The sequence below is a fragment of the Camelus bactrianus genome, chromosome 4 (genome assembly GCF_048773025.1).
Source record: "Camelus bactrianus isolate YW-2024 breed Bactrian camel chromosome 4, ASM4877302v1, whole genome shotgun sequence".
Taxonomy (NCBI): domain Eukaryota; kingdom Metazoa; phylum Chordata; class Mammalia; order Artiodactyla; family Camelidae; genus Camelus; species Camelus bactrianus.
In genome coordinates, this window is record NC_133542.1 from 86,866,028 (window position 1) to 86,891,592 (window position 25,565).

General features: G+C 48.4%; 1 protein-coding gene and 1 pseudogene across 6 annotated transcripts in view; one reads left to right on the forward strand and one right to left on the reverse strand.

Moving 5' to 3' along the window:
• Positions 1-4,200: 4,200 nt before the first annotated feature.
• DAPK1 (death associated protein kinase 1) overlaps positions 4,201-25,565 on the reverse strand; it is a 180,774-nt gene continuing 159,409 nt past the window's right edge. For 5 of the 6 annotated variants that reach the window (XM_074363072.1, XM_074363070.1, XM_074363071.1 and 2 more), the window contains exons 21-27: positions 19,566-19,754; positions 17,303-17,500; positions 16,097-16,235; positions 15,178-15,298; positions 12,570-12,758; positions 5,517-6,745; positions 4,201-5,069 (exon numbers count right to left, since the gene is read on the reverse strand). In XM_074363072.1, the coding sequence (XP_074219173.1) occupies positions 5,054-5,069; positions 5,517-6,745; positions 12,570-12,758; positions 15,178-15,298; positions 16,097-16,235; positions 17,303-17,500; positions 19,566-19,754 (2,081 nt within the window). In that variant the 3' untranslated portion in view covers positions 4,201-5,053. Of the gene's footprint in view, positions 6,746-12,569; positions 12,759-15,177; positions 15,299-16,096; positions 16,236-17,302; positions 17,501-19,565; positions 19,755-25,565 lie in introns of all 6 variants that reach the window. The other variant, XM_074363073.1, reaches the window with a different exon arrangement.
• On the forward strand, positions 6,833-9,762 carry LOC105078845 (lysine--tRNA ligase pseudogene; annotated as a pseudogene).

A 25,565-nucleotide genomic window follows, 5' to 3' on the forward strand; every position in this document is an offset into this window, starting at 1 on the left:
CAGAATTCTCTACCTCTGCTTGATCAGAGTTCACAGTTGAGGACGGTCTAAGCAGGCAGAAAGTCAAGGCTGGGCTGTCAAACCGAAGCTATAGTCCCAGGGGCCGGACATGTCTTGCTACGCGCCCCCACCCCCGTCTCCCAGGTGGTCACCGCTGCCCTCCTAGGAGCACCCACCACTGTCATTCCCAGCTTCTTTCTCTTTCTCTTGCCAAGATGGGACGAGAGAGCTGCCTTTACTCACCTGCTCACTGGGAAGCAAGCATTCTTCCCAAAATGATGAAGGAGAATCAAATCAAGGCTTTAGTCAAAACAAGGCGTTGCCCAGTTTATGGAGAGATACGTGAAATGTCACCACCAATGTCACCAGAAGAAAGCAGTGAACTAAATCCACAAATTAGAACAGGATAACCAAGTTTGCATTTTTGCCCTGAGGCTGGTTGTTTTTCTGCATGAAAGGACCTTTAGTGGGATCTTCACAACGGATGGCTAGTTTAGACTGCTAAATTCCTCCTTTGTTTCCCCATTGTAAATAAGCTGGAATAAACATCAAAATATCAAACTGGCCCCGACCTAGCTAGACAGCTGGATCCCAGGGGAGGCAACGTTTGTCAGCTGGAGAACTGGGACCCCTGAGCGGGATGGCAGGGAAGCTACACAAACAGAAGAGACCAGAGCACCCAGATGCGATGAGAATATTTTGAAATGATAATGTTCATTTCTTGGTGACTTTTTTTTTTCTTTTTTAAAAATTTTATTTTATTACCTTTTTTTTGCATTTTGGGTTTTTTTAGGGGGGGTTGGTAATTAGGTTTATTTAATATTATAATTTTCTTACTCATCAGAGGACCAGGACCTCATGAATGCTAAGCACAAGTGCACCAGAAGCTAATAGGATATTATATGTTGACTATACTTCAATTTAAAAAAAACAGCATATAAAATTGTACTTTTTTGTATGGTTTCAATTACATTAAAGTAAGTCTGGCGGGGGAGGGTGTAATTCAAGTGATAGAGCACGTGCTTTGTCTAGGTCCTGGGTTCAATCCCCAGTACCTCCTCTAAAAATAAATAATCAAGTAAACCTGAATATCACCATCCCCCCAAAAAAAGTCTAGAAAAAAAACTAAAGGGAAAATAAAACTTCCATTGCATCAAATTGCCTGGAAAGCCAGGTGCTCCGCTGAGCCCAGGGAGGGCGGGCCCTGAAGGACTTTGATTAGCTGCTCTCCATTAATTTTTTTTTAAGTTATTTTTATTGAAGCATTCTTTTTCTTTACATTTTCTAGGTAATTTTTAAATTTATTTTAGGGTTTTTTGGGGCGGGAGTAGGTAATTAGGTTTATTTATTTATTTATTTATTTTCGGAGGCAGTACTGGGGCTTGAACCCAGGACCTCGTGCATGCTAAGCATGTGGTTAGCTGCTTTCCAGCGCAGAGGTGGGAGCACAGACTGTCAGCAATAAATGCCTGGCTTCTCCTTCCCATGTGAGCACTGGTCACAGAATCACGTGACTTAGAGGAACCAGCCGTGGCCTCCCTCTAGGGTGACTGGTCTCCACTTCTTCCTTCCTTTCTTGGAAGACAGAAAGACCATCATCACTGCTGCTGTGACAGACAGAACCTGAGGGCCCTGCAGAATCCCACTGGGCTCACACTGGGGCCGGAGGACCGCATGGAGGGGCGGGATAAGACAGTTCTCGTGATGCTCTGTTAGTCACCTCCGTCGTGGGAAATGGGCACTCACAGCTGAATCAGCAGGAATCAAGGCTCTTGGCCAGGAGAACAAGTCTTTTTGGCAAGAGAATCCCTCACCTCATGAAACACAGACATACGCATAGCACAGCTAACATCCCTGAAAATTGCCCGAGATCAGATTCCTGAGAGCCGAGCTGAGCCCTGAGGCCAAGGCCCGTGTGAGGAGTGGGGCCCAGGCACTAGTCCACTAGGCACTGCATCCCTGTCGTGAGCCTGCGGTGCCCTCCACAGGCGCTCAGCGGACGTTGGGGGAATGCTGACTCAGAGCACGTCATCCTCTGAAACAGTGTGGCCTGATTAAGTCCTCAAGAATCCAAAGTCCCGAAAAGACTGTTGGCGCCATCCCAGGTATGAAACAAAACAAAACAAAACACTCCAACCGAATAGTAAACAAGAAAGAAAAGAAGCCAAACAAAATTCTTACTTCTTCTTCCCATGATAACCACTTGACAGTTTTTTTAAAATAACAAATACCAAATCTTCCAAAAAGCAATCTTTCATTTTTCTATTCCTCATTTTTCTATTTTTGGGTGGGGGGGTGGTGGTGCCGGCTTTTCTGGGCTGCTCTAAATACACCGGTCATCTTGTGTATTACTCACCAAGCATCACCGTTACTTGGATGTCTTTAGGTTCCACCTTTATCCTCTGTCCTCATGTTTAAAAAATTGTGGTAAAATAAATATAACATAAGTTTTTAATTTTGACCTCTTGTGACTGCACAGTGCAGTGGCAACAAGTACCCAGAGGTGGCTGTGCAAACATCACCACCGTCCACCTCCAGAATTTTTTCAGCTTGCAAAACTCTCAATGAAGGCCTTCCACTTTTAACTCAGATCTCCCCTGGGTTGTACAGCCTGGCTGGCTTCGAGCTGCTGTTTCTGCCAGCAGGCCCAGCCCTTCGCTTAAGAGTGGCTTTTCTGGGGTCACACCATCAGAATTTATAGTAAGACTGGTGTAGATTCTGGACACTGAGAGGGTCAAATGTAGTTTTATGGTTTCAAGGAATCCTGTAGTAATTGTAAACCCCTTTCTGCAAAAAATTCCCATCCAGAGTTCTGATTCCTTTTCCCAGGTGTGGGATCCAGATTTCGGAACCAATCAGAACTCCCAGAGGTGCCCGCCAGTCCACTCCACAGAGGCTTTGGGTCCCTGGGATGCTCTTGTCCATAGAGAGACCTCCGTCACCCCAGGGCAGTGGCAGCTCCCAGGGGATGAGGAACATGTTGCTCGAGTGCATTTCATAGCAACTCTAAGGAAAAGGCCACGAAAGGCTTCTTTCTGGCTCCTTCTGTATCTTTTGATACGCTCTGAGGCACCAGGAGCTGAGCTATGGATGGCCTGTTTCTTCCCTCCTGCAGGAGGCAGAGCTGGCAACCCATGCTGGGACCTTGCCAGGCAGCTTCAGCCTACCCAGAGTTCAAGGCATTGAAGGCCCCCACAGCATTTCTCGGGGCAGGGCAACGAGCTCAGCGGTCCTTAAACTCTTCAAATTTGGGTCGTAATGATCCCTCAGTATGGCTTCAGCATGTTAGGAGCTTAGGTGGCCCCATACTCTTATGAACAGACACCTGCACAAAACAAAGTATCAAGACCCTTCCAGTACCCTGCTTTATTCGCTCAGCATCCTCGCCCTGTCCCTTTCTCCTGTTAACAGAACTCCCTCTTCGAAGAGAACAGCTCCTTCCCCAACCCTGTCCCCGAGTCCCTGGGCCCAGCCCAGTCATGTAACGTTTCTCTCTCCCAAGCACTGGGATGGCTCCGTGACCCAGGCTGGATCAACCGAAATCCTTCTCTGGGGTTTTATTTACTGATGCTGCCAGAGGCAACCCTTGCCTCCTAGGTCCTGGCTGCCTGGTGCTAAGCCTGTGACATGAAGCTGTCTTTTGAAGCAGGAGAAATGAAGTCGACATTCAGGAGAGAGTTGATATGAGAAAACGAGGTTCTACTCCTCTCAGGCAACTGCAATTTCAATTTCGGTGCCATCCTCTCAATGCATGCCCATGTTCTAGTTTTATTCCATTACTATTTCTTTTCTCCTTAGAAAAGTAGATCATATTTATTGTGGACAATTTAGGCAAAACAAATGAACCCTACTCCGACCACCATAGAGAAAATCACCGATACCATTCTAGTCTTTGCCCTTCCAATCTTTTTCCTTTGCCCATTTTTTTTTTCTTAAAGCATCCTTAAGATCTTAACTAGAAATGGGTTTTGTCACTTACAGCTACCATGCAGATAAAACTAGAGTTTCTAGTTGATGACCTTGGGGCAGTGTGGTCTCTAAGTAGAGAAGAGCAGGAAGGTAAGCACCTAATAAACTGGGTTGATTTCCATCCCTGAAATCACTCTCTGGACTGGTTTATCCCATGAGGTGGGGTACTGGCAAAGGAAAGCAAAACAGAGAAAAAGAATCCCTTTTGAATTAAACACCCACAAACAAATGTGACAAGCAACTGTTTATTTATATTAAAAAAAAAAAGAGGAAAAGAAAAAGAACAAAAAAGAAAAGAAAAACAAGTTTTTCACTGCATCTTATAGATTAAGTAAAAATACCTGTATTAATATATATGTATATACATACTGCATATATATATATATATATATATATACACACACACATATGATATAACATTAAAATTACATGCTTCTCAGGACAGAAGAATTAGGACATGTTCCCTTATCTCAATTTAAAACTCTATCACAATTTAAAATCACTGCAAGAAAATTTGCTTCCTTTATTTTCTTTTTCAGACTTCAAGTACAGGAAGTTATCAAATCAGGATCTAAACGTGGAGGACCATCTGCTATGCACAAATGACAACAAACTGCCACAAGTCAGGAGTCAGGGTCTTCTGAATTCGCACACAGGTCTTCGCTCCCTACAACCGGGTCAACCTTCTACCTGAGATGACGGGGAATGAGGACACGTGACAGCCTGTAGGTTCCGCGAGGGCGTTCACGCTGAGTTGAAACAAAAGCAAACACAAACATGTCTTATCGGAGCAACAGCACTGGCCATGAAATCACTCTAGAGGAGGTTTCTTTCTCCCCTTTCCTTGCCAAAGGAAACACAAAAATTGCCAAAAGAAGAAGAAGAAGGAAAAAAAAGAAACCAAAAACAAAAACAAAAAAACTCGGGTGAAGCACCTCTGGCGATGATCAGCATTACAGCATGAGACAGAGAGGGAGCGTTTCTTTCACGACAGCTCCTGGCTGACTTGGATGATTTCAAACACACCCTCTTCTGCAAAAGGCACTCACATATTGTCTGTTTATAAATCATACAGTGGGATTCCTTACGTGGGAGTTTTCCTACAAATATAAAAGAGATAAGCTGAGGACATGGTATAACAAAGAAAACAGTATAAGAAATACACATTTTGGATAAATGTGCGCTTTTTTTTTTAAAGGACAATCAATATAATAGTTTAAAAAAATTTCATTGAAAAGTTAGGAATTCCAGTAAAATTATCAGTAAGAAGCAAGGTACTAGAGGGTGAGAGACGGAGGGAGGCTAGCTTCTCAAATGGCCAAAGGAAAGGATATGGTCTGTTCTTCAACTAGAAAGACCATTCACCCACAACGGAATGTGTGAGAGGAGGGAGGTAGTGGCAGAGAAACAGGTGAAGCGGGAGGGAGGGCGGCGTCCTTCGGGATGTGGGCACAGGAAGGGATGCTCCGGAATCTCCCCCCGTGGTAAAGATGGGCTGTGTCCCCCCTGCCTCTGCAGACCCTGCCCAAGCCAAAGGTTGCCCTCACCGGGACACGACCGAGCTAATGGAATTATAAGACGTGCCACTGTTGCAGCTTGAGGCGTAGGCCTCCTGGCCACTGCCGTCGAGGTTGATTTTGAACACTGAGGACGCCTTCAGGAGAAAGTCGGCCGCGTCCCGGCGCCCCAGCTCCCGCAGTTTGGACATGAGGATGCCGACCGTGCTCTCGGGGTAGGAGGTCCACTCTCGGAGCAGGGCGTGGACCGGGCTCGGGAGGAACTCCTTGGGAGCCCCATTATTGGTGTTGTACTTTGCCACAAGGTCAGGGAGGCCCAAGTTCATGGCAAGAAGGCACCAGTCCTTCCCCATGGGATCGGGCGGGTCCAGCAGGCGACTGAGTTTCCTCCGGGTCAGGAGGTTGAGATCTGACGCGTGGATGTCCATGCCCAGGCTGGCCTGCGAGTAGACGTCGTGACAGCCGAAGCACATAATGCTGCTGAAGCTCTCCTTGTAGCCGCCCATGGTGTTGGTCAGCGACGTCTCCTTGAGGGTCTGCGCCCGGAAGAAGTCCCGCGGCTGGTAGACCATGACGGGCTCGTGGTGCTCCCTCAGCTGCTGGGGGCTCAGGTAATGCTTCACCGTCAGCAGCCCCGGCAGCGTGGTGGCCATGACGTTCTCGATGGTGCTGCACACCGAGTCCAGCAGGAGGCAGCACTTGATCTTTTCCGTCTCCAGCCCGCGCACCTGGACCTCGATGCCCTGGCCGTGGTTGACCAGGAGCACCAGCAGCTCGGCCCCGCGGTTGGCGATCTTGCAGCCGTTCACCCACAGGCGGATGTCCGCGTCTCCCTCCGCGCTCTGCTGGTGGATCCACCGGCACAGGTTCACCTGGACCTTGTGAAAGATGCCGCAGGGGAAGGGGGTGAGGTGCTCCACGGGGACGATGCGCACCCCGCCGTAGACCCGCACCTCGTCCTCCTCGTCCGTCCAGGAGCGGTGCAGGTTGTCGGTCTTGATCAGGGCGGGGATGTCCACCATAGTCCCGCTGCTCAGGTCCCGGGCGCAGATGTCCATGGCATCCAGGATCTGCAGCAGCTCCTCCACGTCGCTGTCAGGCACCAGGCGCTGGACGTCCTCCATGGTGTAGCGGCCCCGGTAATGGTGCAGGGCCCGCGGGGTCTCCACGGAGAGCAGCTTCCCCAGAACGTTGGTGCAGAGCCAGCGGGGGTCCAGGAGCAGCACGTCCTGGACCGTTTCACTTTGCATGATGTTGATCTGCCAGAGGGGACAACATAAGTCATGCATAGGAACATACATAGCCACATGCACTGCTGCTCAGAGCCCAAAAGGGCCTGAATAGTAATGAAATCTGCAGACGTTGTAAGAAATGACCCAGGACGTTCATGTGGACGGATCTCACAAATCAATACTGACACCAGAAACTAACTGAACACTGTAAATCAACTATACTTCAATTAAATTTTTTTTCTTGCAGTGCAGGTGGCTGAAGTTAAAGTAGACGGCGGCGAGCTGAAACTGAGCAAAAATGAGCTAAAGAGACGCCTGAAAGCTGAGAAGAAAATAGCAGAGAAGGAGGCCAAGCAGAAGGAGCTCAGTGAGAAAAAACTATGCCAGGACACTGCTGCTGCCACCAGCCACACTGCTGACGATGGTGTGGGTACAGAGGAGGAGAGCCTGGACCCAAATCAATACTACAAGATCCGCAGCCAAGCAGTCCTACAAATGAAGGTTAATGGGGAAGACCCATACCCACACAAATTCCACGCAGACATCTCGCTCACTCACTTTATTCAAGAATATAGTCACCTGCAGCCTGGGGACCGCCTGACTGACAGCACCTTAAAGGTGGCAGGTAGAATCCATGCCAAAAGGGCTTCTGGAGGAAAGCTCATTTTCTATGACCTTCGAGAAGAGGGAGTCAAGTTGCAAGTCATGGCCAATTCCAGGAATTATAAGTCAGAAGAATTTATCTGTATAAATAACAAACTGTGCCGGGGAGACATAATTGGCATTCAGGGCAATCGTGGGAAAACCAGGAAGGGCAAACTGAGCCTCATTCCCTACGGGAGCACGTGTTACCTCGTCTTCACTTTGGCCTCAAAGACAATGAAACACAATACCGTCAGAGATACTTGGACTTGATCCTGAATGACTTTGTGAGGCAGAAATTTATCATCCGCTCTAAGATCATCACATATATAAGAAGTTTCTTGGACGAGCTGGGATTTCTGGAGATTGAAACTCCCATGATGAACATTATCCCTGGGGGAGCTGTGGCCAATCCTTTTATCACCTCTCACAATGAGCTGGATGCAAACTGCCCCAGAACTCTACCATAAAATGCTGGTGGTTGGTGGCGTTGACAGGGTTTATGAAATTGGATGCCAGTTCCACAATGAAGGAATTGATCTGACCCACAATGTGAATTCTACATGGCCTATGCTGACTCATGATCTCATGGAAATCATGGAGATGATTTCAGGGACGGTGAAGCACATTACAGGCAGTTACAAGGTCACCTACCATCCAGATGGCCCAGAGGGCCAAGCAGATGAAACTGACTTCACCCCATCCTTCCAGAAAATCAGCATGGTAGAAGAGCTTGAGAAAGCCCTGGTGATGGAGTTGCCAGAAACTAACCTCTGAAACTGAAGAAACTCACAAAATTCTTGATGATATCTGTGCAGCAAAAGCTGGTGAATGCCCTCCGCCTTGGTCCACAGCCAGGCTCCTTGATAAGCTTGTCGGGGAGTTCTTGGAAGTGACACGCGTCAATCCTACATTCATCTGTGATCACCCACACAGATAATGAGCCCTCTCCAAATGGCACGCTCTAAAGAAGGTCCGACTGGACCTTTTGAGACAGGAGGGAAGGGGGCAGGGCACAGCCACTCAAGGAATGGCAGCAATTTAACACCAAAATGGTGGAAGATTCACTTCCTAGTGGGTCTTAAGGAATAAGAGGTTTAACTTCTAGTTGACCTTGCGCTTCATTATAAGCTCATTGTAACAGTGTGATCAAATAACATGCCAGTGGGCACCATGACAGCTCCAAGGCTGACCGCAAAAGGCCAAAGGACGGGTGGTGGCCCAGTCCCTGGGAATCCCAGCCCCTTCCCCAGGGCAGTTGGACTGACCCTACCTGTAGGCTTGTGAAGCTACTGAGACCATAATAAGTGACAACACCACGCCTAGTGGCCCTTGGCGCGCTCTCTCCCCTTTGGAGACGGCCCGCACTCTGCCAATGGAGTGTGTACCTACTTTTACTTTAACCCGAGCACCCAATTCCCACACCTCTTTCCTTGCCTTTCTCTTGCCTTACACTCTATGCAGTGTGTATCTCTCTAAATAAATCTACCTTTACTCAACTGTGGCTCACACTTGAATTCTTTCCTGCACGAAGCCAAGGACCCACACTTGGCAGGGCACATCCCAGGGGCTCAACCGAGACCTGGGACTCGGCCCCCCTCACACCCCACATCCGTTTTCCTGCATCACTTTGAGCTATTTATCATGAAAAAGGAAATATGCAATGCCTACACTGAACTGCATGACCCCACGCAACAGCGACAGCTTTTTGACGAACAGCCCAAGGCCAAAGCTGTCGGGGCTGATGAGGCCATATTCACAGATGAAACCTCCTGCACCGCCCTGGAGTACAGGCTGCCCCCCACAGGTGGCTGGGGCACGGGCCTCGACCGCGTCGCCATGTTTCTCAGACTCCAATAACATCAAGGAAGCGCTTCTGTTTCCTGCCATGAAACCCGAAGACAAGGAGAATGTCCCAACCACTGCCACATCAGAAAGCACAGCACCCAGCACTTCTGTCTAGAAAACAACAGTCGCCAAGTCCTGTGACTCTGGCATCTTTGCTTTTCTGCAAAAGATCAAGGACTGTGAGAGGATTCCTGTGTGTACTGCTATTTGACCACCACAGTTCAGTTTAGCCATCAGAAGAGAGAAGAGGAACTAAGAATTCCTTTTTACTCCTTGTTACTAAATAAACCATTTGTCTCTAAAAAAAAAAAAAAAAAAAAAAAAAAGCCAAAAATACCAACTTGGCAATGTCAAAAGGGAGACTCTCAAAAGACAACCTTTGACTCTTTTTCTTATAAAAGGTCAGCGTAATTAAAGACAGAGAGAGGGATGGCAGCCGAATGCAATGGGTTATTTTTGGCTGGATTCTGAATCCCCAAATAAACACATAAAGGAATAAAAATAGCTGTGAAAGAAATTGGGACAAGTGGCCAACACTTGAATGAAGACTATACATTCAATGATAATACTGTATCAATGTTGTATTTCCAGGAGGTGGTAATTAATTATATTGTGGTTATGTGGGAGAATGTCCTTCTCCTTAGGAGACATAAGCTAAATTATAAAGTCATGTTGTTTGCAAAGCAAATAAATAAACAGGAAAGAGAGAGATAAGCAAATGTAGCAAAACATAAACAGTTGGTGAAATGAGACGAAGAGGGTGTGAAAATTCATTGAACCACTCTTGCAACTTCTCTGAAGGCTTGACATTTTTCAAAAGACTCAGAATGTTATGATATTAGACTGTGAGGTAAACTTTTAACACACGTACATATAAAAAAGGTCTGGAAAGATCCAGACAGGGACGCAGAACCATGACAGAGGTTGGCCCTGGACAGAAGAGAGAGGAATGAGGCAAGAGGTGATGGCCAGAGGGCACTTTAGATTTTCCTGGCACATTCACTTCTTTAAAAAGCAGAAGTCGAGGAGAGAAAAAAAAATGTGATCTCCCCAAAATGGAAGCAACTTTCCCCTTTATGGAACACTTGCCCTTCCTTCCTTCCCTCCCAGTTCTGGGATAGTTCTGAAACAGAGCAGGACATCGTGGTACCTCACTGGTACAAATCCTTTCCATGTCTCCCATTTCATATGTAAGAAACAGGCTTCATTTAGCTTCCTTGACCTTCCTTGAGTTCCAAAGGGCAGATTCAAACAGTTGTTAATCAGGGAAGGGAGGGAAGGCAGAGAGAAGTGAGGAACAGCTAACAGCAACATTGTAAACTGACTATACTGCAACAAAAATTTTTTTTAAAAAAAGCCTAAGAACAATAGCACAGCCTGGGGCAGGGTGCTGGTTCCTCCTCAAGGAAAATGCATAACAGTATCTCTGAGTTCTTCTGCAGGAACTAAGGCCCCCATCCAGGTGAAGGATGGCAACTTCAGGCTGAGCACAGGACTCCTGGGACACGCCCTGTTACCTGCCCACCAACCAATCAGAAGAAAGTCACACACACACTGCAGCCCCACCCCAAACTTGTCTGTAACACCTTTTTCCTGGACATCATGGGGAGTTCGGGTTTTTCAAGCATGAGCTGTCCGTTCTCCTTGCTCGGCGCTGCAATAAACCTCTCTCTGCTCCAAACCCCAATGTTTCAGTTTGGCCTCACTGTGCATAGGGCACACAAACTTCTGTTTAGTAACAGTTCTGCAAAAACATGGTGATTAAAAGGTGGACTCCGCTCTCATGTGGAGGCTGAGACTCTGGACCTGCTTGCACCAGAAGGACTTTTCTCCCCATCGTCTGGTTTAAATCTTGGAGATGCCCTCTGTATCCAATTCTGTTCCAAACTGAGCCTTAGACTGAAAATTTCTGTAAGGCAGAGCAGTATCTACTTAGTTTTTCATAAGGCGTTTGGGGGACTACTGTTCAGTCCTAGACACAACTACCTCCTCAGGATCACGGAAGACAGACCGATAAACTGTCTGTTATTGGAGGAGATTAAGGAGACGGCTGGTAGGTGCGATGTGGGATCCTGAGCCCAGAAAAGGCATGAGAAGGACAACTGATGGAATGTGAGTAAGGCCCTTGGATCGGATACTAAGGAATCAGGACTGGAGGAGGGGTTGGCAGCTGATCAGAGTGGGGGCCACCTGATTTAGATTCCCCTTCGTTTTTTTTCTGCCTTCATTTAAGCCTTCATCTACTTACTGAAGTCTCAAGAACAAGGAGGGATGTGATACCAACAATGTGGGTTAATGGCTATGATCTAGAAAGTTGCTGTTCAAATGCCAGAAGGCAAGAGAATACTGTATTAAAAAGAGTAAGTTTATTACTATGGCTACTTTTTTTTTTTAAATATCCAGCACTATGTTATGATGCAAGCTTCTGTCCTTCCCTTGTCCCCATCCTTGGATTCAATCATTTAAAGAACCCCTGAAGGCGCCAGTAGATTAGCTTTAGTTTCACTGGAATTCAAAGCTGACACAATCACTTCTTGAGGCCCCACTCACTGGCTTCTGGATTCAATGATAATTTCAAGATTATATGATCCATATAAACTGGCCACAGGGTCCGACGTGGCACCTGAGACTGGGAAGGTAAGCTTCTGGTTTTCAAAATCCTCAGAACTGCTTCTGGTTTTTAAATTTCAGAACTGTTCTTCTTGGCCCAGACTAGTTTACACTGTCTCCTGATTTCACGTGATGGAGGAAGGTGAAGGCTACACCCCTTCTAGAAGGATGGGCCCTGCGTGATGCAATTAGAACAGGCTTCCTAACCTGCACCCCAGTGCTGACCGTAACACCACTAGGAACAAAGATTCCTATTTCTTGGCCATTTCTGGGGCACACTGTTTGCTGTCTTTGTGTCTCTAGCTGTCATCTCCCTGAGGACGTGTCACTGTCATTTCTCAATTGTCCATGAACCTGAGAGGTCTGTATGGAGCTGATAACACCCCCTGGAGAGCAGACATCCTGAAGGCTGCAGGAATGACAGCTAAGCACCAAGTGCCCCAGGGAGACAGAGGAGTGGCCCAGCCATCCAGAGTAGCAAGAACGTGCTCCAGAACTAAGAGAAGCCAGAAAACAAAAAAAACAAAGCAAAACAAAACCACAGCTCTTAAGGTGAACAGGGGGGCAAAGAACTGCAGTTCAGAAAATCACCCGAGGCTCCGTGTGACAGTCACACGTCTGGAGACATCACGGGCAGTGGGCAGTTCCCACTCTGCCTCCCAGCTCATCCCACCTGCAGACACTGGGACTGGGAGCAGAAGTGCATCCCGGGGGGCCCCTCCCAGACCCCCGCCAGGGCTCGAGCCCTCACCTCGCCCACGCTGTGGAGCTGCTGCGCGATGTGCCGGAGGTCCGCCTCGCTGGCCAGGGGGTTCAGTTGGTCCTGCACATCGTACACAAACTGCTGCAATGACATCAGCTGGTTGGGCCCGTTGAGCTTCCTCCAGGAAGGCAGCGTGGAGATGATTTTCTCACACAGGTGAGTCATGGGAGGGCAGACCTAGAACATGCAGGAAGGGACAGGTCAACGGACAGTTGCGGGGACTCGGGAGGAGCTGGGATAAAAACGATGTCGCTGTGCGGAAATTCTCTGGATGAGCTAGTGGTTTTTTGGTTGAGTACTGGGGCAGTTCTTTTTTCAGTGCTGCCTCTAAGCAGGATGTATTTATCAAATATGAAATTGTACAGAGGCTTTCATTTCTATTGCTCATGTTAAACAGATGACGTGGCTTCACAGTAACGGTTTTGGAATTGTGGACTCAATCAACTGATGTCCACCAACTCCCAACGTTTTTTCTCCCGCTTTTGGAGTGTTTCAATCAGGTGATGGCCACTTTACGAACAGAGACAGTAAAAGTGAGTATCGTTATCAATATTAGATGGTTGGTTTTTTTTTTTTTTTAACCAGTAAATTAGGTATTCATGGGGGTCGTTGTTGAAATATTTCAAATTTGACTAATTCTTGGTAATTGGGTTTTTAATCTCTGAACTCGGTTAAATAAATCAGTCTATGTTACAGACTCACATTATCAACACACTTTGCTAATTAAAGACTCCACCAGCCATACATTGCACTGCATCATTAATCAGGCAGTCCCTTCTCGAATATCTTTTATGCCCCCTAAATTCCACTCCCAATTCAGAGGATAAAGGCTATTTATTTGGTGATTCCACTTGCCTGATCTCATAAGTTCGGGGGGTGGGGTGGGGGGCGAGTGAAGCAGACATCATGTCACGCCCCAGTTCAAAACTTCAAGGATTCAGGGACTTCCTACAGCCCAGGACGGGGTGGGGCTGGGGGGTCCCCCCACCTGCCCTCATCCCGCCTGGTGCGCAGGCGCAGAGTCCTTCTCAAACCACAGCTCGTGATCGCCACCCACTGGTTTCTGTGAGCAGGTTCTCCGAGGCCGAGCAGGCTTAGTCCCTGCCCACTGACTGTGCCACGGCGCCTCCCCCTTCAGAAAAAAACGAGGACCAGGCTTCATGAGAGAGGAGAGTGGTCCTAAAAACTCCGAACGCCCACCTGGAGATGGAGCCTGGTATTGTGCGCATGGCATTTCCATCAGGCAAACAGCCAAGTATCACTAACATCGGCATCCGCCAGGGGAGGCAGGGAGAGACCCTACGCTCGGGTCTGGGAGCAGGTACAGTCCCCCAAACATTATATTTTAGCATTTTTTCATTGGGACGTTTGCCCTTTTCGTACCAATTTCAGAGAGTTTTAAAATATTATGGAGAGTAACCTTTTATATGTCAGAGACATTGGAAGTATTTTTTCTTGGTCTATCCCACCTTTTAACTTTGTTTATGGAATTTATTTTCCAGAAAAACCTTTAACTTTTATGTAGTCAAATAGGTGCATTTCTTTGAAAACTTCTGGGTTTTCTATCTTGGTTTAAAAGGTTTCCTGAAGCACTCTAAAGTTATTTTAAAAATAAATTCTCTTCCATTTCCATTCCAGACATTGTGGGGTTTTTTTTTGTTTTTGTTTTTGCTTTTATTTTTTAATATTTAAAAGCTTTAATCTGCCTACAGTTTATTTTTGGGCTTCGCAGTGAGTAGGATTTAACCTTATTTCCTTCTAGGCAAATAGCCAGTTGTACCAGGTCATTTATCAAATAAACATTTTTCCCATTAAATTGAAATAACATCTTTGTTTTCCATTAAATTTCTGTAGATGTTCTGATTTACTTCTACACTGACTAATCTATTTCACTTACTTATTGATTACAGAGCTTTTATAATGTCTCATTTATTCTTCTATTAAACTTTCAAGACAAAACCCCAGTTTTCTCAATCCCATTCAGACGCTGGAACTGTATTAAATTTATATAACTTGGGAAAGTGAACCACTTAGTAAGATCTGGCTATCCAAGAACACCGCCTCACCCCATTTGGTCATCTACAATTTCACACTCATGAATGAATTTTGTTGGTGACTGTTTTTCCACTTTTCTGCATTTCCCAAATATTTTGCAATAACTCACTTTTGAATTGCTTTTGTAATTTCTAAGAAGCAATTTATTTAAGACACAAACCACCAGGGGGAGGGTAGAGCTCAGTGGTAGGGCACGTGCTTAGCATGCACACGTCCTGGGCTCAATCCCCAGTACCTGCATTAAAAAATAATAGTAATTTAAAAAACCCACCCAAACTGTCATTATTTCATACACTCACTCTAAGGTGGCCCACCTTGCCCAAAACAACCCTTCATCTTGAGGTCCCCTCTTTTGTTTCTCTACCCTTCCTTCCTCATCCCAGAGCAACAGGATAAAAACATGGCTATGCAGACATCTCGTACTAGGTCCCATGAAAACCAAACCAAACCAAACCAAAAGGATCACACAAAGAAGCCCCACTCCCGGGCCCCTGGATGGTCCAGGCAGAGGTCGGGTCCAGCCCTGTCCAGGTGTACTCACCGAAACAATCTGACTCCGTATTTCCTGCAGGTGATTTCGAAGCACCTTCATGTCCTTCGACCCAGAAGCCCCAGCATCCAGAACAAACAGCTTGTTTGAAATGTGAAGATCGTTCCCAAACCTAAGGGAAGATCAGTACCCTGGTCAGAGTAACGCAGTCTTACCAGGTGTTCTCACAGGGGCCAGGCTCCTGCTGGCCCAAAAGTCTGGTCCCGTGTGGCAAGGGAGCTCTGATGCCCCACCTCCCACCTGCTGTTTGTTGGACTCTATAATGTTGCCCAGGTGTGGAGGCCTGGGGACCCTGCCTGCTTTAGTTGTGCAGACAGACGCCCTGGACTCCACAAAAAGCTGAGAACCCAGCGAGGACAGGCTTCAGGTCCCCCGACGACGCAGGAAAGGTGAGGCCTCATGCACTCACTTTACAAGTCAGGAGAAGATGGGTATGGGTATGAAAGTAACATCTTAGATGTAAAGCATTGGCAGCTTTGTTTTTCCTACCAGGAAGATAACAGATGAGTGTCTTCAGTTGACAAACCAAGAATTCAAATTACTAGCATATTAAACGGAACTGCAAATTCAAACTTCCACTAAGTAAAAATATATACTTTTTACATTGTGATTCTGTGCACATTCATATATATAAGTGATCAAAGGTTTTCCAAAAAATACTTGATAAACAACAAGTTCATACTGTACAGCACAGGGAACTGTATTCAATATCCTGTAGTAACTTATGGTTAAAAAGAACATGAAAATGAATATATGTATATTCATGTATGACCGAAGCATTGTGCTGTACGCCAGAAATTGACACAACGTTGTAAACTGTCTACACTTCAATAAAATATATTAAAACTTCCTTCCTCTGGGTCACGTGACTTCGGCTGTTTTACCCTTGAAGGCGCAGTGGCCGGCTTACCTGTTCCTGATCTCTTTCAGCAACGAGGTGTCTTTGTCGTATCCGAACTCGCCTCCAGCTGGACGGGGGACGTTCATGATGTCGGCATGGGTGGCCACCAGGACAACTCGCAGCGGGTTCTTTAGCTTGCCGCCAAAGGCTGAGGGCAGAGAGCCAACCGTTTCAGAGGCGGGTCCTCCCTCCTGGCTGCCTCTCCTCCCCCGGCGAGGTGGGATGCTCTGCCTCAGGCCCCTGCCTGGCGCTGGGAGTGACCTCTGGAAGGCCTAAGACTGGCCAAACCCGGAACCAGCCTATTTCCTGGGTCAGCAGGAAGGTTGCTCAGAAGTGGACCAGACGCCACCACAGGGCACAAGGCAGCTTCTCAGATCTTCCTCCAAATAGGCCTTGTTTGCTCAGTGAGGAGATCTAACCTCTGACTTGGGGCAGGGGACAGGGACGTCCTTTACAAGACCAGAGCAAGCCCACTGAATGCAGCACAGCACAGAGATGGCTCAGAAGGGGAACTCCTACAGTTCTCACAGGCAGACAGCCTCTCAGTAATGGGAGTGTTTAAAATGAAAACATGAAAAAGAACAAGAAAGAAGAGGCAAAGTGGAGGTACCCTGAGGGGAATTAGCCCAATTTATTTTATGATTACATGCTTTTCAAAAAAAAAAAAAATTAACTGCTGAGTTTCGTATTTCACCAGGGAAGGCTGATTCTTTTTTTGTGTGTGAAAAGAACAAAATCAGTTTGTCCACGCTGTGTTTTCCTCTAGGAATAAAGTGAAGGTAATGCGTTCATTCCGTCAATATGGTTCCTTTTCTTTGATTTTGGACGGAACTACAGAAAGAAGGCCCATTCTGTTTATTAACTGTGCACCATTTGGTGAAGGCACAACAGCTGTCAGAGGAGGCACGCCGCTGTGCACTGAACGAAAATGACCACGGCTCTAAAATGAAAAAAGAAAGTGAGAAATGGCTCTCAAGGAACTGCTCAGACTTGAGTCTCTGTGGCAGAAATCGTGAAGCAACTCCCTGCAGAACAAAACAAACAGCTGAGCCTTAGGAAATTCCAGAGTGGAGATCTTCCAGTTGGAAGGAGGAATCAGGGTGGCCTCAGCCGTCAGCCAGAAGCTGCAGGACCCTGGCACGACCTGGGGCACCAGCCGGCAGGGAAGGACACCCTTTCCCGCAGGGGCACCTCAGGTGAGTGAACCCATCTTACCTATGGGTTCTTCAACCGGGACAAGAGACTTCAGGAAACTGAGCCAGAAAATCACTTGATTCAGCTGGATCTCGTAGGGCTCTTCTAGACTGAAAACAATGGCATGGATGGACGTGGGATCATTGGCAGCAAAATAGTCGTAACAGCAGAAATACACAGGATTTCCAGAGAACTCCCACACACTGAAGTCGCCAACTCCTGCAGAGAAAAAGAAAGACGACTGTCGTGCAGCCGCACCACCAAATTTCTATCACAACTCCTCTCAGCCCTTTTGGGATTACCAGTGGGGCCAGTGACACCCACAGCATTTGTCTGCTTGCTCAGGCATCTCCTTAAGTACAGACCTCCATATGGGATACTTCACATATTTCTGTTTATGTCTATTCTATGCTTCTGTATCTACGCCTTTTATATCTGTATCTGCTTATCCATTTTCCTTAACACCTTCATTATTTCTTTGCTTTGTTTTGTTGTTTGAGGGGGTGGGAGGTAATTAGGTGTATTTATTATTATAATTTTTTTACTTAACAGAGGTACTGGGGATTGAACCCAGGACCTCGTGCATGCTAAGCACACACTCTACCACTGAGCTATCCCCTCCCTCCTTTAACACTTTTATTATTATATCTCTATCACATCTACCCTGGGGTGGTACACACACACACACCCCAACCCACACACACATGTGTATGCCTATAAGCATACATGGGAAGGTGTATGTGTCTACATACACTGTTTTTCACCCCCCAAATACTAGTATATGAACTCTGAAATGTAACCTGAATTTTGGTTAAACAGTGACTAAATTCACCTTCTACAGGTGAGGGAGCAACTTGTTCAGGTTGGTCAGATGGGAGCTGGCTGCGTGCACAGGTGTGAGATGCAGTAGTTGATGGGCAGTTCTGCACACGAAGGATGTGAGCAAAACTGTGAGGAGGCTGGGCCCAAGGGGCCACCCAGGCTGGGGGAGGGGCGGAAGGGTCAGGTTGGGGAGGAAGTCTGTGTGTGTGTGTGTGTGTGTGTGTGTGAGCTGTGGGTGTGGATGGCTTTCCCAGAATTGTCCCTGGGTGAGGTTCTTAGGCACCCAGAACCTCCTAGTGACCGTCCAGACACATGGACACCTCTACTGTGCCACATCCCACCAGGTGGTAACCACCCCCCGTACCGGCCTCTGGGGAGCTGCGCAGGACCACTTCTGCTACAGGGTTCCAGGCTCCCTTTCCCTAATTTTCCCCCTCGGTGCTTATTCTGTGCCAGAAATTCTGCAGTCAAGAGTCATTCTAGAAGAGCCACAGGGCTTTCCTAGCGCTTCCTCTTAGAGCTCAGACACTTCTGGGGAGCATGAGCCTCTGACTCTGGCCGCTAAAGCCTTAGTGTGAAGTTCTGGAGCACGGAAATAGGCCTTCCGAGCCTGGGGAGCACTGGGGAGCACTGGCAGGCAGACGTGGGACGGGATGAGGCCGGGGAGGAGGCGGGGTGAGGGCAGGGATGCTGAGGACAAACTTCTCCTCTCCCTGTGCTGCAGGGTCAGCTTTGCTCCCCGGGAGCTGGGAGAAAACTCAGCTTTGAAGACAGCAAAATGCGCTTGGACTTTAATTCTGTTTCACTGGGGCCAGTGGCTCTCAAAGTGCTGTCCCTGGCCGGGCGGTAGCAGCATCACCGGGAAACTCCCCAGACAGGTTGAATCAGAGGCTCGAGGGCCGCCCGGCAGTCTGTTTTCACCTGCCCTCCAAGGGATCTAGGTGTATGCTGCAGTTTAAGAACCACTGCTTTAGGTAAAACACCGTGAGTATTCTGTGTTTCACTGGGTTGAGTATAAAAGGGTCTTGAAGATGCTCTCCGTTTCCCCTTTCTGGTTCCAGCATCTTGGGCCTAGCTGGGGGCCCAGGAGCTCTGGGGGTGTGGCAGTTGGGTTTCATACTTGGGTGTATCAAACTGCTAGTAGGACTGTATTTTATGAAACTTTCCATCCAAGTGGGAGTTTTGCACCACTTTATAAGATGTATTAATTTACTTAACAGTCGATTATTAAGCATCTACGGTATGCCCGGTGTTTTGCCAGGTGCTAGGGGCACCAGGATGTTTAGTTTTACTTTTTGGGGGTATTAACCAGCCACGCTTCAGTCCAGGGTCACTCCCAATATCACCCTGCGCTGGCCCCTCTTCTGTGCGGCTATGACGGATGCCTGCTGGCAAAGGCTCCCTCGGGGGAAACCGAGGTAAAAGGAAACTCGAGGTCCTTCCCGTGTGGGGTGGGCCGTACCGTTCAGATAGGCGTTCTGGATGTCGATGGCCTTGGTGGACTGGTCATCGGCGGAGCAGTGCGGGTGGTGGGCAGGGGCCCCGAACACCTCCAGCATCCCCTTGGTGAGGCCGGGCTCGAACATCATGCTGCGGCTCCTGACGCTCACGTTCTCGCAGCCCGGGTACAGGTTGTTGATGCTCACGGAGACTGCAGGCCAGAGAGCAAGCCGGTCAGACCCTGCCCGCGCGGCGCGCCGCTGCCCTCCCTCCCAGCCCTGTCCTTTCCGGCACCCGCTCCGTCCCCGCCCCACCCGCTTCAGGCCGGGCTGTGCGTGGGCCCCTCGCCCCTCGCAGCACTGCTTCCCGGGGACGCTGCGTAACTCCTTCCGTTCGCTCCGTCTCCGTGCCCTTTCCCGCGCTGCTGTGCCCCGAGAGGCTGACCCTACGGACGCATCTCCCAGCCTTACTTGCCATTTGCCTCTGGTTAGGGTCCACCAATGGGAGGCACTGGGGAGGCTGGGAGGAGAGGAAGGCCGAGCTGTTTTTTCCCTCCTCACTCCCTGCTGCTTTTCTGGTACCAGCTGTGTCTCTTGACTCTGGACTCCCCTGAGCTGCTTCCCCCTTGGAGCTCCAGCTCTCCCAGGATCAAGATTTCTTCCCCTTGTCTTTTCAGCCCCCAGGGAGGTAATGGCTCCCCTCTATTTCTAGCCTCTGGATGCTTCACTGTCTCTTGTATGTTCCTTTGACTGTTTTCTTTTTAATTGAAGTATAGTCAGTTTACAATGTGTCAATTCCTGGTGCACAGCATGTTTCAGTCATATGTATGCATACATATATTCGTTTTCATATTCCTTTTCAGTATAGGTTACTACAAGATATTGAATATAGTTCCCTATGCTATACAGAAAAAATCTGTTTTTTTAATCTATTTTTATATATAGTGGTTAACATTTGCATATCTCAAACTCCCAATTTATCCCCCAACCCCGTTCCCCTCAGTCCCCGGTAACCATGAGTTTATTTTCTATGTTTGTGAGTCTGTTTCTGTTTTGTAAATAAGTTCATTTGTATTTTTTTCTTTTTTAACAAGTCTCAATTTGTGGCATCAAGTCTTTAGCGTCTCTTCAATCCTTGCTAATCTTCCCTTCTAATAAAAAGGGGTAGGTAACTGTATAGAGCTAGACTTTGATCACATTATTTGCTGTTCATTGTATTTATTTTTATTTACAGCAGCAGTATTGGTTTTCCACTTATTATAAGGATAGTAATGATTTCATTTTCAAACCTATGTATTTTAGTAAATAAAAAGAATCAGCTTTTAAAGTATTACATAAATAATAATGGTAGAACTTTGGGGGAGGGAGGGTCAGTTGAATAATGCGGTTTGGGTTCCCTGGGCCAGGAGCAGCCCTGTGTATCCTGGGTCCGGACAGCTCGTTGGCTTGCCTGGCTCTCTTAAAAGACCCCCAACAGCGTTGTGAAGGCAGAGCCGGCCTCTTTGCTCCAGGGCTAGGACTCAGGGCAGATGGGGGCAGGGGATCTGTTAAGTGCTTCTGGGGAGGGGCTTGGTACTCTGAATCACACTACATAGTTAAAACCTTTGGTTCACATTTAATAGCGACAGGCACTGCCAGGTACTAAAGAAATGATCGTTTTACCTGGGCCACCAGACTTTTAAAATTGGTGATCCAAACACAAAGGTCACTATTGTTTAAAGACCAGAGATTTCAGACAATGGGAATCTCCAAGGGGCGGTGGGGGCAGGGTGCAGGGCAGGAGGATAAACGCGGAGCTCAAGGGTAGGGTCAGGTACCAGGGAAGGAGGAAGGGCAAGAAGATGGGAAGACCTATTCATACATATATTCCCTGGTTACAAAAGTAGACCACTTGGCAAACAGATATGTAACGAAGAAAACAAAATGGCTCAGTTTTCAATGCCAACACGATCGACCTTTTAGTGTATTTCTTTGCAGATTGTTCATCCAAGTCTGACAAAAGCCATGGGACTTCGCCAGACTGGGTTTGTCTATTTCCCCGTGCCCTGAAACCTGTGTCTGGGACGACCACGGTTGGGAATAAGCTTTGTCTCAGCGGCACTGTGGGCTGGTGCTTGCCCAGGGAGAGCAGACCAGGTTCGGTAAATGACAGGCATTCCTGCACCTCGCTGACAGTTTTTGTTGGGAGAATGAAAGGTAAGGGAAGAGTTCGTATACGATATTATTAAAATAACACTTTCACAGGGAAACTGACATCACAGAAGGAAACCAATTTTGCTAACTACTGACCCCTAGTGGTAAAAAGTGGCAGGTCCTGATGGAGGAGCCACTTTTGCACCCTGGTCAGAAGAGACTTCCTGCAAAGGCGCCTCTCTGGTGAGGGCAGGGAACAGCCTCCTGCAGGGCTCTTCCTGGGCACCGGCCCCTCCGCTGGCACTGGGGGTTTCCCTTCTTCTGCAATTCAACAGCTGTGGCACTCAGCTGGCCACAAAGTGGGTGTGTGTGCGGCAGCCACGTGCCGTGAGCAGCTGCACCCAGGTCACCCACCCCTCCCTGTCCCGTCTCCTGGCTGGTGGCCTTTAGAGGGGAAAATGCAAAAGGGGCAGGTTTCTAAAGGCACAAACAACCTTTCTGTTGCCTGAGTGGTGTAAATGTGCCCATGTGGGCATCCCCCACGGGGAAAGGACTGGTCTAACTGTTCTAGCAGAGGTCATGGGGGTCGGAGCTCTGGCCTGGACCAGGCCACTCGGCATGCTACTGTGAAGTGACAATGCTGCTGTTTCCAGATCAGACCTCCTTCTCTGGAGACCACACCCCAGAGCTGCCTTTCCTCGGATGTCTACCTCTCCGTTGATTCCCCTCCAGCACACGAGGCCCCCTAGAGCCTGCCGCCCTCCCCCAGCCGGGTGTCCCCCAGGTGGCCCTCCTGGCACCCCAGATTTGTGCCACACTCTGCTTTCCCGAGGACCCCCTTGTGCTGTTTTGCGAGGGCCGGGAAGTGACAGGTGCACTGCATGGTCTAGGATGGCGGGGTCCAGGCCCCGCGTGCTGCTGCCTCCTGCCAGCACTCCCTCTGCCCAGGGTGTGCCTGCCCCGCACCGGGCAGGGCAGAAGGGCCTGCTACAGAGCCTGTAGACACAGCTTCCTGGCTCTTCCTGGCCTCAGGCGGGCCTAGAATTAACTGTGGATGAATCTTGTCACTTCAGGGACTGCCTGGCTAGAAACTTTACCCACCCTTCGGAGCAGACTGGCCACCTGGGCATTAAGCAGCGTGGGCCTCTACGAGGCCACGTGGCTTGTCCATCCTTGCCCAGGCCCTCTGGGAGGCCACTGGCTTCGGCCAGCCAGGCCTGGGGTGAACTAGGGGTTACCGTAGTTACACACTCCAGTGCACACCTGAAATGTCTTTTCTGTCACAGGGCAAAACTGCAGACACGAGTGTGGGGATTCTGCCTCTGAGCTCTCTCTCCTTGCCTATGCGACTCCTGGAGTTAGGGGGCAGGGTGGTGATGAGGTGAAATGCAGAGCACGTGCCCCTCTTGATGGGGCAGCCCCCCCTTCCCCCTCCACGAACACGCTCCAGGCAGGAATGTGAGTCCAGTGTGGCCAGTGCTTCCAATTTTTCACAAGAAGCCCAATATCTAACTTTTAAGGTGAGATTTCTTGATTTTCAAACACTGGGAGCTAATTCAATTTTCCTCCTTGCCCTCCCTCACGTTACACAGAACGCTGCAGCTTACCAGGCTGCTGACCTCTGCTTAGGCAGAAACACCATGTGTCCCTGAGCCTTGAGGTACTTTTCTCTGAAATGGCTTTATGACCCAGCTGCACAAAGCTGTGAGAATCCGGTGAGACCATGTGTGTGCAGCACCTGGAACCCAGGTCGGCACAAACTCTGTGACTCACACGTGTGGCTTCCCACACTTCCCTGCTTCCCCGTAGGTTTTATTTTTGCCTCCCCGAGGAGCAGCGACTTTTCCAGATGGACAACTTTTTGGTGTCCCCTTCACCTTCTCGCGTGTCTTTTCGGCATTTCTTACCATCTTCAGTGGACTTTCTTCTAGGAACGTGACCACAGAGAGCAGAACTGTGCTCCTGAGAGAACGGTGAGTTCCCAGAGAAGGTTCTGCTGGGGGCACAGCCAGCATCCTCAGAGATGACAGGTCACCAGGAAGGGTCTAAAGAACTAAGCTGCACGACATATAAGGAAGAGCTGTGTTCATCTCCTAACAGTCCTTTTGGAGAAGCCCAGCTCCACTAATGAGTTACCTGGACACAGAACTCTGAGGGTTCAGGCGGGGAAGGCAGCTCTGAACAAGGGGGGCCAAGAACACACGAGTAACAGCCTCCCCAAGAGACCCACCGCATCTCTGCGCTGACTGCAGCGGGGGTGGCTTATTTGGGCCAGAGCCCAGATCGTCCTCGAGAGAATCTGGTGTCACTGAGCCCCATGACCCAAGTCTCTCTGAGCCCTGGCTCAGGGACGCTCTTACACACAGTGAGATTTGCTGATAATCCGGCCATCCTGAGCCGCATTTTATCAAGTATCTATTTCCGGCTTCTTCCAGGTATGGGAAATTGACCAGAAGGAAGATGAATGGAGATATTGCTTCAGAGGGGTGAGGCTGAGCAGCAGATAAGATTTCGTCCTCCTGGGGAACCCGTATGTCACTTGATGGGTGACTGGTTCAGTTTAGCCCATAGGCTCCTAGGGTATAAATTTATAGCCAATAGGACTAAAACTTCCAGGTCACAGATCAGGATAGATCTCGGTCTCTGTCACCACACACACACACACACACACAGAGTGTCATTCCACCTGTTTCCACCCCCCCACCCCACCATACACAGTTGTTCAGACCACAGTGACCTGAACTCACAGCGGGAGAGTTCGCTCCCTCTAGGGGCGACGCCAGGAACTGCTGGAGAAGTGGACTTTGAACCTTGAACACTGGCCTGGACCACACACAGAAGCTGAACTTAATCAGTAAATCTGAAAAACTATTGGCTTCTGAGAAGGTGTGAACCTATCTTACTTCCTGAAACTGAGCAAAATTACAGTGGAAAATGGAAAACATGAGCATGGATACACCCAAATCAGACGCCGTTTTAAGTGTCATTAATGAGCCCTAGCTCAGGAGCCAGACACTTCGTGAACTGGCAGCTGTGTGACTCCCGGGTGGTCTGCTGGGCCCCTCAAGGCTCAGTAAACGGTGGCAAAAATGCCAGTAAGCTGTCATGTGGATTAAATGAGGTGTCACACATACTACATTTCGCCACGTTTTTGGCACACAGGTAGTGCTCAGTACGTATTAGCAATATGTGTTAACAATATTGCAATCATTCGAATTACCTCTCCATTTTGGTTATTATTTCTTACCCAAGTTTCAATTCTATTGCTGTGTTCAGACTAATGAAGTTGAAAGGGGGCACGTAGCTCTCAGTCCACTGTCCCTCACCCCCTGACTCATGCTGCCCAGACCACCTTCCTCATGTAGAGAGAAACTACACGGAATCACAAACTTTAAAGCTTTTGTTTTCATCCTAGGGAACAGAAGTGACAGCTCTGTAGTATGTATGGAAGGCGAGTCTGAGGCCCAAAGCTTCAGCGTTGACGTTGTTTAGCAAATTCTCTGAAGGTCTCTATTCTTATCTTTGAAAAACTTAATTCCTTCACTCTAAAGGGGGGTTTCAGGAAGAAAGACACCCCAGATGGCACAACTGTCTTTTGTTCACTGCAGGGGCTTCTCCCTGGGGGAGGACAGGCAACCCTGCGGGTCTGGCTGGGAACCCACTGATGATCGTGTCTGCGGAAGGTCGGGGAAGATAGCTAAGTCCCCTTCCCAACAAGGTGGGTGGATGGACCAACTGGAAAACCATTAAGGAGCCTTTCAAAACCATCAACCAACTTTGAGAGGTGCAGGAATGGGCTGCCATGTGAATCCAGCTTCATGGTTCCAGATTCTCACGTTCCTGGATGTGCCTGCGGCATTCCGAGGGTGGAGGACCATCCTGGGGCCTGA